Below are 13,085 nucleotides of genomic sequence, written 5' to 3'. Positions count from 1 at the left end.
TTTCTAAATAAAGTTTAGCAAACAGAACCCAGCAGCATATTTGAAATAATACACAATGACAAAGTGAGTTGATTAAGGAATGCAAGCAAGGTCCAGTAACAGTAAATCTATTAGTACAATTCACCATAATAGTAGATCACAGGAGAAAAATTACATAATTCTCATAGAGGCTGAAAAGGCATTTGACAAAATTTACTTCCATATTAAAAACTTACTAAAATTTAAGTAACAGCTGACTACTTTCCCATGATAAAACATGCACACTTCAATCTTAAGTCAGGTCTAATCTTAATAAGAAAGCACTAACAACACCCCACCAAAGTCAGGAGTAAGACAAAGATCCACTACTATCTTATCGTTTAATATTTTTGGAAAGTACTAGACAAATCAATCTAACAAAAGAAAGAAAGAAGTATAAAATCTGTAAAGGAGATGATAAAATTACCTTTATTTGGTAATGATATGATTAACTGCAAAACTCTAAAAAATACCTATCTTTTCAAAACCAATAAAAAAACTATTCACAGATACTATTAGAATTTCAAAGGTGGCTATGGACAAAATTAATACTCAGAAATTAATAGCATTCTCATATTCAAACAAGATAAAAGATAATAGAAGTAGAAACTCCATTTTCAATAGCAACAAAAAAGAGAAAATATCAAGGTATATACATAACAAGAAATGTGAAAGGTTTATACAAAAAAAACTTTTAAAATTTTATTGAGGGATGCAAAAGAAAACCTGAACAACGAGAAATGAATATATACCCTGTTCTTGAACAGAAGACTGACCCTCAAATAGATGTCAATTCCCTCCAAATCAATCTATGAATACAATGCAACACCAATAAAAATACCAACAGGATGAGGAGGGTAGCTTGAAAAACTAATTTTAAGTTTTATGGGAAAATAAACAAGCAAAAATATCTAAGAAAAGTCTGGGAAGTAGAATGAGAGCACTATAATCAAAGGATGGAGTCATTATGTATAAATAGGTAAAATGATCAATGAAACGAAAATCCAGTAAGGACCCCAATTTATACGCAGGAACTAAGTATACCTACAGACAATATTTCAGTACTGGGATAACTGGGTTGCCGCCTGGAAAAAAAAAGTAAGGTTGGATTCCTACACCTCAATAATTTAAATTTAAAAGGAAAAAGGCAATTAAACTGAAAAAAAAAATAAAAAAAGAACAAGAAAAAAAACATAAGAATTTTCATTTTCATTTTCATTAGAAATAATATTGAAATAGGGAAGACCTTTCATATGACACCAAACCTAAAATCCAAAAAAGACTGACAATTACAACTACAAAATTTTTTTAAATTTCTGCTAGAAAATATACTGTAAACAAGGTCTTTAAAAGCCAAACAATAAACTGTGAAAAATATCTGCAACACATATCACACAAAGAACTAATTTCCTAAAAACAGAGAATTCCTATAAACAATATTAAACATGCCAATAGAAAAATGAACAAATAACCAGGTGAATAGAAAATACAAGCAGCTGTTATAAAGGAAACAAATATGGTTCTCGTACCTACTGAAAAGATGAAGAAAAATATACCTATTAAATTGACAATTTAAAAAAGTTTGATAATCAACTCTGTTACCAAGGGTGTCAGGAAGCCAGCACTCCCAACACAGATAGTAGGACATAACCTGGTACAACCTCTGTGTGGGGCAGTTTGGCAATATTTATCAAAATTTAAATAGTATATATCTTTGACCCAGCATTTGTACTTCTGTGAATTTATTTATTCTAAAGACACAGACATACTTATGTGCAATATTGTATATGTACAGGGATATTCATTGTATCATCATTTGCATTAGTACAACTGTAAACATTTTAAATGCCTATCCAAATAAAGAAATGATACCATTTCCCTCCTTCCACACTCACCCACACACATCTTTCTGGAAAGGATACACAAGAAATTTATCATTGGTTGCTTCTAGGAAGGAAGTCAATTAGCTGGGGTCAAAGGTAAAAGGAAAACTTGCCTTTTATCATACGTCCTTTTGTACCATTTAAATTTCATGAATATATACGACATTTAAAATTTTTAGGTTAGGATTCCAGTATTATTTTCACCCAGTTTTACCAACTGTTTTATTTCTCCTCCTCTTTGTCAGGTTTCCAGTTCCTACCTTAACAACAATGTTTTAACTGTTTTCCCAGTTAATACTGTACATGGCATTTAATCAAACTCACACAGTTAAATCACAATAGCAACTTGGGTTCCTTTATCCCCATGACCTCCTTGGGGGATCTGCATACCTACTCTACAAAAAGAACCATTCTCCGTTCTTTACTGCGTATGGAGATTGTGAGTTAGTAAAAATCTAGGACCAAGTAGCTAGGAATTTTTTGGCCTATGGGGCAAACAGATAATCACTGTTGTATTTTAGGAGACAGCAAAAAGGCAAGAAGCTGCTCAAACAGGGTTTCGCAAAATATCATGTGTGCTGTCTCCGTGGATGCAGAGTATAGTCCACTATTTTTATATTTAAGAATTTGATTTTATCCATTTTTCCAGACTCAATGGGGCTGTAGGGGACTGAACCACAATCAAATTCACAAGAAACGAACTGCTTACATATAATGTTAATGTATTAATGTAGAATTTAAGAATTTAAGAATATATATGCATATGTGTATAAGCAGACATATGTATATATATCTCAAGAGCATCAAATCCTGCATATCAAGGAATCACACACAAATGGCAAGTATGCCCAGGAAAACCACATGGTGCTCTGAGTGTGTATAGGGAGAAGAGAACAAAGAGAAGGTCAGAGACGGCTTTCTGAAAAAGAGTGATCAAGCTGAGAGCCAATGGAAGAGCGGCTTTAAAAAAAGACTAGAATGGGGAGTAAGAGGGTTTCTGGATGATGCAATAGCATGTGCAATGGCCCAGTGGCAGTAAGGAGCATGACATGCCGAAGGAGGTGGAAAAACTCCAAGAACAAAATCTATGATGTAGCATTAAACTGTAGCATTAGAGAAGGGCCAGGCCATAGAGTGCCTTTTAGGTCTGTTAAGGATTTTTGCCTTATCCTAAGAACAATGAAAAGCTTATAAAGGGCTGTAAGCAGAGATAGGAAAGGATTTGTGCTTACAAAAAGATCAGTATGCTGTAAGAATTATGGGCAAGAGTAGAAGCAGGCACACTGCTTAGAAAGCTATTGCAGGAGACCTAAGTGAGGGATGATGGTGGCATGGACTGGAGTCAGGGAAGAAATAAAATAGGATTTTGTGATTGACTACACCTAAAACACGAGGGAGAGGAAAACGTTAAGGAGGATGGCCAAGTTTCAGGTTTGCAAGACTGCATGCATAACGATGCTATCACTGAAAGAGAGCGAGAACACTCCAGGGAGACCAGGCTGTTTTGTTTTGTTTCACTGATCACTGGAGAGAGGGTAGACGAGCAAAAAGTAAGAAAAGGATCTGGGTGTTCAGTAACTGGAAGTATTGGTAGAAAAGAATGAAAAATAGGATTAGAGTTCAAAGGAGAGAGAACATTAGCTACACAAACTTATTATTTTTTTACCTCCAGGGTCAACCATAAAATAGGCCGAGACATTTCTATCCCTCCCCATCACCTAAAATCTTTTTAAACATCTCAGAATAAAACCTTTCAATCAAAGGGGGAAGGGAAGCTTGAAACGCAATACTTAAAAAAATAAAGCACTGGTGTAAAAAAATTTCAAAGTATATATATTGAGGTACGAAATGTTCCCCATTCTGAGGGTGAAGAACAGAGGCTGCCTACTTGGGGAAGGAAGAATGAAGTGCCAGTCAAGGGGAGAAGAAAGCTGAAAGAAGACGCTGATGACCCCATAGCATGAATTTTCAGTTTAAACACGTTTATCTTTATCTCTAGACAAATGGCTGTTCTTGGCCTTGTGTGCTAAAGGAATGCAGAAATAATAGGTTCAAAACGGAGCCCCTTATCAGAAATCATGGCTTCCACTGCCATCAGGTGGTGGCAGCAAGGAAGTGCACCAACCAGGTTCTTGGAGCCTGGAAATGCCTCTATCAAGCTCATGGTATAATTAATCTAAGATCAAAGACTTAAATATTGCAGAGGTAGAGGGCAAGCTGGTGATAGTCTTTGGTAAGAGATTTACCTTCTAATCTGTCAATACACAAAAATATAAGTTTTTGCTGTTAATTTGGGGTAAGAATAAAAGACTTTTTCCTTTCCATGTTTAAGATCAGATACATATTTAGCAATTCTAGAATACCTAGTTTGATACTATCATCTCAAACCCAACTCCTGGAATATTATACATTTGACCGTTTAAAACCATTTCAATGTTAATTTTAATAGTACATAAAAGTGGGTTAATTTGCATTTCTAGCACACATCAATAACCTCATCACAAATATAAGCAATTGTTCCATTGGCTGTACAAAATTCCCTTTGTTATCTTCGAATTAATCAAATAACAATTTTTGACTTCGTAGAAGTACAAGGTTCGGTAGTAAACAATTCAAAACCCATGATGTTCTCAAAACTCATCGGCTCAACAAATATATCATTGATAAAATCAACATTATCACAAAAAAACATGGTGAATGATTAACATCATTCCTGGTACTTCTCTTCATGGTAAAAACAAGCTTGCCCAATTAACATCTGACATTCTGTGCAGTATTTACTTCCCTACCTTCCTTCTACTATACTGAATATTCACTTACAAATCTCTCTCTTTCCAATCGTCTGCACACATATCGATTTGTCTTTGTTTTTTAAGGCATCTGAACCGGAGGATAGGGAATTGTAGGCCAAAACGTGAAATAATCACATTGGATACATTTTTCCAATTCTCAACCAGCTGTTTTATATAGTGGACAGAGCATAATCTTGTCACCATGTATATTCTTGATCTTCGTTTTCTCTCCTCAGAATCCAGACACACTATCCATTCTGTCTCTGGACATTCCAAAATATTATTAATTCAACTAGCTTTCCCTAGTAATCTTGGATCCGTTTCCCACCCATCTCCCAACAACCCTCCCCCTCCCCAATCCTCCTTTCTTGTTTCAGCATGCCTAACTTTTACACACTTGAGGTGTTTTTTTTTCACAAAAATCACTCTTTGGAATGCTCTTCCCTCTTCTCTCCTCAATTTAGTACCCTTTTAAAAATAATTTCCACGGCTAGGCGCCAATGTCTTTCTTTTACAAGATCAAACTACGGAAGAGGACGAGACTGGGAACCGAGTAAGCGAAACATTTAGGAATGTCAATGAGACGGTGGCCTCTCCTTTGAAAACGCAACTCTCAGCACAGAGATTTCAACAGAACAAAAATACTTTTTTTTTTTTCACTGTGTTCCTGTTCCCTCCCCCCGCCCCCCTGACCTCAAAGACACCCTTCCTTTTCTCTAAGCCCCAGTCTCTGAGCTATGTGTGGGGCCTGTCTTTCCTCCACCCAAGGAAAAGAAAGCAAGAGAGAAAAGAAAAGACAGCAGTCACCTTCCCGCCGCGCCCGCAAGCTGTCAGGACCACGTCCCACGACTCACCTGGCAGGTGCGGCCGCCCGGAGAGTTGCACGAAGCGGTTGAGCTGGCCAGTTCCCCGACCCCCGCTGCCCCCACTGCCCCCGCCAGCCCCGCTACCTCCACCGCCGCCACAACTGCCCGCGGCACCTCCTCCCCTCCGGCGGTTCCTGTCCCAGCCCTGGGCGGCCGACATGACCCGCTAACGATTGCCGCAGCCCGGTCCCGGCAGCCCCTGGCCCGGCGGCACTAGCCGAGCCTCCTTCCTGGGCTCCTCTAGAGACCCGGGAGGCAGGGGAAGGGGGAGCGCCGGGCCTTCACCGGTGACCAATGACTGGCTGACTTGGTGACAGGCAGCCAATGGCCAGTCGTCTTCTTGGCTGGTAGAGGGAGGCGGGGAGAGACGTGGTAACCATAGCTATGGCTAAAAAAAAAAAGTGGCGGGGGGGGGGGAGGAAGGCAGAAGCAGCCACTCCTCACTCGCATCCACCGCGCTAAGCAAGCGCGCGTCGCGGCTGCTCCTGCGGGATCAGGCGGGCCAATCGAAGGCCGAGCGGGATCGGCCACGCCTGCAGAAGGAGCCCCGGCGGCTGCCCGTACTCCGGCACGTTCGGGGTTCAGGAACTCTTCCCCGTAGACACTGAAATCTGAAGTAGGATATGCACATAATAGGCGTAGTTGGGGACAATACAGTGTCCCGCCAGCTTTACAGACTCAGATCGCTTTCCCTGACCGTTGACAGACACAAAGGGCTCCCTTGGAGGGGGTAAAATCCAGGGGCGGAGTCAAAGCTTAAATGTAAGCAGGAGGTATTTCTGGGTTTCATTTCTCTAGTCTTTCAGTCGACAAGCTGAACTCCCCAATTCAATATAAGCTACGTCCCAAGCAAACAGTTTTAGTTAACAAACATGGAAAAATGTTCAAGCTCACGAGTAATTATAGAAACACAAGACCCCTCCCCCATGAGAAACCATTTCTGGTTCATTACGTTAGTAAAGATTTTAAAAATAACACCCAGCAGCGACTAGAGTGCCAAGAAAAAGGTATTTTCATAGGTGACTGATGGCTATGCAAAATGTTTTTGTTCAGTCAAACCCCTTTGAATCGGCCTAAAGACAGGAACAGGTACGGAAGATCGATTGAGGGAAAATGCAGTTGTACAGATTAGAAATTCCTGTTGTTCCAAAATTAAACAGAAAATTTGTCTTTGAACTTACTGGCCGCGGTGCAAAGTGGGAAAATACAGATTGTTCACTGATGTCCATGAATAATAAGGGAAAAGCATATAAATTCCGCAAGGGAAACAAAAGTTTACAAGGGTCTTAGATCTGGTGGTTTTATAGGTTGGTTTTTTGTTTTTTTTTTTCCCGGTGATGCTTCATATGGGAGAACCTTCTGTGATGCGGAGAAAAAAGAAAATCTGCTAGAGCAGAGGATTCATACCTCAGTTCAAATTTCCTGTCGCCACTGACCCCGCCTCCTTATTTTCCTACTTCAATCCCTGTGGGCAGGTGTTTTACCCGTTAAACACTATAACGCACTGCTTACGAAAATATCAGAGACGTGAAAAAAAGTCTATGGCTCTAAAATATAAAAATCAAAATTAATAAATGTTAATTTTCTAAACAATCTGTACCACTGTGTATGTAACCAAATAGTAGATAAAGGAAATTTTCTTTCTTTTTTTTTTTTTTTAGACGAGGCAACCCTTGGTTCACCTCACAGATTGCAAGGACCTTGTCAGCTGACAATCCCTTATGTTTTTATTTTTTTACCCCTACAGCACCTGGTCTTCCTAGGTGGTCTCCCATCCAAGCACTAACCAGGCCCCACCCTGCTTAGCTTTCGAGATCAGCCGGGATCCCCCTCGTTCAGAGTAGCATGGCTGTAGACAGGAAATTTTCTTTTACTAGGAGTAAGCTACGTATTCCAAGTAATAAATAAAAAGTGAATGATAGAATATCACCATTTTGCAACCCTTAATGAATTCAGAGACTAATCCATTGAGCATCAACCTCTGCTAGCATCACAAAATAAAAGATGAGATATATGTGTCTCTAAAACATAAACATGACTTGAAGTAGTCTTGTAGGAAAAAACTGAATCTGAACCTCATAAGACTTCTGTATCTAACTATAAATTTATAGAAAATATAGAATACAGAGGAACATATAATACCACAGAGATGCAAATAGCAAAATCCAGACTATGGAAACTCAAAGGATAAACAACTAAGTTTCTTCAACAAATAAATTGCATAGGAAAAAGATTTGGAGAGAGAAATCTACAGATTGAAGAGACTTGTAAAGGTTCTAAACTATGAATACACAAAAAAATCATTGAATAGAAATGGTTGCACAACTTTGTTAACGTTAAAAGCACTGAAGTCTACACTTGAAAAGGGTGAATTTTATGTATGTGAATTATATCTCATTTTAAAATGTTTTAATAATACAGGAAGGGAGAAGGAGATGGGGAGCTAGATGAAATAACATTAACCATAAGCTGAAGCTAGGTTCTGAGTACATGAGAACTATTCATTATATTGTTCTGCCTACTTTTGTATGTGTTAGAAGTTCCTTATAATACAAAGGAAAAAAAAAGTCTACAAAAATAAGATACATTAACCAATCAATTGAAAACATATTGTAAATATATATAATCAATTTTAAATATATAAAATCAATTTTAAATTCCAAAAACAAAATGAAAGATTTATTCTTAACTAAATTTAAAGTTATTAAATTTTAAAAGCTTTTTTAAAAGGTTATAGCCAAATTTTTTTAATGTGGAATGTGGGTACACTTTAATGGTTATTAACATAATTTGGAGAGAGACCTTCAAAATAAGTGCATGCAGACAATATGTACCTGCCAATATAATGTAATATGAAGTATACAATGCCACCTATAAAGTACTAATGCTAAAAACATTAACTTGACTCTAATCAAGATTTAAGCTATAATATCCAGTTATGGGAACTTTCAGGGGACAAAGGAACATGTGAAACAAACACATGCAGGGGACAATCTCCACGATATCTAGCCTGGTCTTGTCAATAAGTCAATGTCATGAAAAACAAAATAGGAGGTTGGTAACCCCTAATGGAATAATAGATCTAAGTAATAACAATAAATGGTTCCTAGCATAACAAAAAGGAACAACCAGACATTACGTGTCTGCTGACAAAAGTACACAAACTCATCCATGAAGGAGTCTTACCAAAAAAAATGAATCTGAATAAAGTCAAACTTGTAGCTCTAACTACCAGTTTACAGGAAATAAAAGGAACAGAGAATGTGTTAAATGATATCTTGAAGAAGTAATCTGAAAAATACATAATGTGGAAAACTATAGAATAAACAGCCTATTTTCTTCAATATTATCTTTCAAAGAGAAGGAAGAGGAAAAGAAAACTGACAGATTGTTAACAGAGTTTTAAGAGACATGTCAACCAAATGCTGTGTTTAGGCCTTGTTTGCATTTTGATAGAATGAAACAACTATTTTCTTAATGGAAAAATTTGATCGGATATTGGATTATATTCAGGAATCACTGTTAATTTTTTTAGATACTGTGGATATTTTTTTTTTAAAGAGCTCTTATCTTTTAGAGAATCATACTGAAATATTTACAGGTAAAATGCTGATATCTAAGATTTGCTTCAAAATAATCCAGGTAGCGGGACATGAGAGACAGGATGAGAATGTAGATTAAACAAGGATGACGATGAGTCGATGCTCAGTATAGCTGGATGATGGGTACTTGGCGTTCACTGCACTATTCTCTCACTTCTTTCATATATATTTGAATTTTTCCCACATAAAACGTTTTTAAAAAATAGTTCTTAAAAGAACAATTCCAGATTAAAGGGAATTTACAACAGAATGTATGTGATCCTCTTGAACAAATCAAATTTAAAAAATAATTTCATGACAAAGAAAGATTATTAGAGACTATTAAAGAATTAATGTAATATGATGATATCAAGGATATATTAGAAAATCTCTATTTTTTAGAGATGCATAATAAAATATGTAAGAATGGGCTATCATAATACTTGAGACAGCAGGACCATCTCTACCCTCCTGAAGCTAACCCATAAAGATAGCATGATAAGCAGGAAGAGCTCTCAGTTCACATTAACTCAGAAAACAAGTTAGTCAAAATTAGCAAGAAGTCTGCATTGAGAATATTTTCCAGGAAATCTATTTTATAAATGTCGAATACATACAATGATTCAAACAAATTTCCACAACTATTTTCCAGAACTATTTTCCAGCAGAGGTCCTATAATGACAACTTTTAATGCGGTGTGAGAATAGAGGATTGGGGAAGTGGTAAAAAGTACTCGCTATATTATGAAATCTAGTTTTATTTCTCATATTGGTGTCTGAAATTCAACACTGTGTAACCCAGTGGCTCTCAACCCTGCCTGCACATTGGACTAACCTGAAGCCATTTTGTAAAATATATCCAGCTGTTTGGATCAGAATCTCTGGAGCACAGGCATTGGCCGTATTTTTGAAGTTCCCTGCGTTATTCTAATCTACAGGCAGGGTTGAAAACACAAGTGTAATTCTCTGTATCCCAGTTTTATCACATGCAAAATGGGAGTAATATCTCTTGCTTTAGCAGCATCTCAGAGTTATTGTGAGAGATCAATGAAATTGTATACGTGAATATACATAGAAAAGAATAATATTTTATGTAAATGTAAGGTCATATTCCCATATTAGCAATCAATGCATAGCAGCCCTTTAAAAATGTTTACTTCTTGGACTGTTGGTTAGTTCGTTATATATTAAATATGACCCAGGATCATATAAATTCCTTGGTAAATAGTCAAAGGTAATTAACTGCTTGTCATCAGCCCAGATCAAATTAGCATTGATATTGAGAAGCCCAAAGTAATTAGTCTTTAATTTAGTTAATTACAAAAAAAAAAAATTATAATCATTTACACATATAAGCATTACACACATATGCATTATACATAAGATGTCATAGAAACACAAAATATACATTGTAGCTAGGATTAAGTTTGTCTGCCCAAAGAAAAGGAGGACAAGGGCTCACATTTATTGGCCACCTTCTGTGAACTAGACACTTTTATGTGTGTTATCTTTTTTAATGGGCAGATTCACCTACCACAGTGTTTTTGAAACATTAAGTCATGAGATCAGTTTAGCGGGTCATGACTAGTACTTTCTAAATGGAATACAGTGGGAAAAGAAGAATTAAAATATAAAAGTGCAAGAAAAAACGGGGAGTACAAAAGGACCAGGAGGTCCTGAAATACCTTACCTTTACGTATTCAAGTTGGAAGGACCTGCTCTGGAGGATGGATGAGCTATAGAAACTTTAAGGTTCCCTCTTAGAGTATTCAGGCAGGCATTTGATTAACATTAAGGCTGGTAACTAATGTGTTTACACAGGCCACAGCCTGGAAGAAAATATTTACAAAAGACATATCTTATAAAGAACTGTTAACCAAAATATGCAAAGATCTCTTAAAACTCAACAATAAGTAAAAAATAACTCTATTTAAAAATGGGAAGAAGAGCTAACAGATACCTCACCAAAAAAGATATGCAGATAGTACATAAGCATATGAAAAGATGTTCAACATTATATGTCATTAGGGAATTAAAAATTAAAACAATAGTCTATGGCCATGCTACCCTGAACAAGCCCGATCCCGTCTAATCTCGGAAGCTAAGCCTGGTTAGTACTTGGATGGGAGACCACCTAAGAAGACCAGGTGCTGCAGGCATAAAAGATAAAAAATAAAAATGAAAGAAAGAAAGAAAGAAAGAAAGAGAGAGAGAGAGAGAGAGCGCGAGCGAGCGAGCGAGAAGTAAGCAAGCAAGTAAGCAAGCAAGCAAGCAAGCAAGGCTTGTAAACTGACAAGGTCCTTGCAGTCTGTGAGGTCAACCAAGGGTTGCCTCATCTAAAAAAAAAAAAAAAAATTAAAAACAATAATGGAAAACTCCTACACACATTAAAATGGTTAAAATCCAAAACACTGACAACACCGAGTGCTGACAAGGATGTGGAGCAATAGCAATATCATTGTTGGTGAGAATGCAAAATGGTACGTCTACTTTGAAAGACAGTTTGGCAGTTTCTTACAAAATTAAACATACTCTTACCATACAATGCAGCAATCATGTTCCTTGGTATTTACTCAAAGGAGCTGAAAACTTGTGTCCACACAAAAACCTGCACGCAGATATTTATAGCAGCTTTACTCGTAATTGCCAAAACTTTGAAGCAATCGAGATGCTCTACAATATATGAATGGGTAAATAAACTGTGGTGTAGCCATACAATGGAATATTATACAGCACTAATAGGAAATGAGCTATCAAACCATGAAAAGACATAGCGAAAATTTTAAAGTGTATTACTTACGATGCGATATGTAAATATGCCTTACTGCTGAATCGTACACCTGAATCTTACTGGATTTCGTTAAACAATGTCACCATAATAAAAATAAATTTAAAAAAATAAAATAAAATAAAATCTAAAAAAATAAATAAAAATATAAAAGCATATTACTAAATGAAAGAAGCCAACCTGAAAAGGCTACATACTGTTTAATTCCAACTATGTGACGGTCTGTGAAAGGCAAAGCTACGGAGACGGTAAAAAGATCAGTAGTTGCCAGGGGTTTGGGGGGAGAGAAGGGGTAAATTAGTGGAGCACGAACGATTTTTAAGGCAGTAAAACTATTCTGTATGATACTATAAGGGTGGATACGTGTCATTAGACATTTCTCCAAACCCATACAAGGTACAGCCTTAAGAGTAAACCCTAAGATAAACTATGAACTTTGAGCGATGATACAACTCTGCTGCAGGACACTGATAATGGGGAAGACTGGGTCGGGGGAAGGGTTACATGTCAGTTATGAAAACAAACTTTCTTGCACTGGTGTTTTATAACTGAAAGGCAAACAGAATTCAACTTTGTTTTATTGTTATTTAATAAGTTTAGTTTTATACTTGACATCAGGAAAACGTCAATGTGATGCAGTGATGCCGCTTTAGCTGCAGCAGGCTAATGAGAAGAGGACAAAGGCTGCCTCTTCATAACATGTAAATATGCGCTCATACCAAATGAAGTCTGCATGGTATCACAGCAGGAAATTCAAAGTAAATTTCACAGCGGTCCTAATGTTCCAAGTCCAGTAAAAAGTAGGAACTTATTTTTTAAAAAACTGAATAATGATCCATCACTTTTAAAGTTATGTGAATGAGTTGTTTGAGGGTTTATTTATTTCCCCCAAAAATCTAATAGAAAGTTCTGGAATAAAACTAGATGATTTTTTTCAACATCTGCAATATTGAACTTGAAGTCCAGATATGATTTCCTGTTCCAAATTCCAGCAATAATTGATTTATATTCTTATTTGATACAGATTTAGGTAACACAACTACAAGGGAACAGGACAGTTTTATGAAGACATCAAGCGACATCTCATTAAATTGACATTAGAGGAATGGCAAAGATTTGTGAAGTATCACATCCAATTATCCCAAACAAGTAAACAA

At 36.8% G+C, this 13,085-nt stretch overlaps 1 protein-coding gene and 1 pseudogene across 1 annotated transcript in view; both read right to left on the bottom strand.

Annotated features, from left to right (window-relative positions):
- The window catches only part of KLHDC10 (kelch domain containing 10), a 50,333-nt gene extending 44,503 nt beyond the window's left edge, over positions 1-5,830 (bottom strand). Inside the window, exon 1 of the mRNA XM_011357228.2 lies at positions 5,548-5,830. Coding sequence (XP_011355530.1) covers positions 5,548-5,719 — 172 coding nt within the window. The 5' untranslated portion in view covers positions 5,720-5,830. The remainder of the gene's footprint in view (positions 1-5,547) is intronic.
- A 1,467-nt stretch (positions 5,831-7,297) lies between these two features.
- LOC111737988 lies at positions 7,298-7,416 on the bottom strand (annotated as a pseudogene).
- Positions 7,417-13,085: the final 5,669 nt, after the last annotated feature.

Source organism: Pteropus vampyrus, unplaced genomic scaffold, assembly GCF_000151845.1.
Source record: "Pteropus vampyrus isolate Shadow unplaced genomic scaffold, Pvam_2.0 Scaffold33, whole genome shotgun sequence".
NCBI classification, from domain to species: Eukaryota; Metazoa; Chordata; class Mammalia; order Chiroptera; family Pteropodidae; genus Pteropus; species Pteropus vampyrus.
This window is presented reverse-complemented; position numbering and strand designations above follow the sequence as displayed.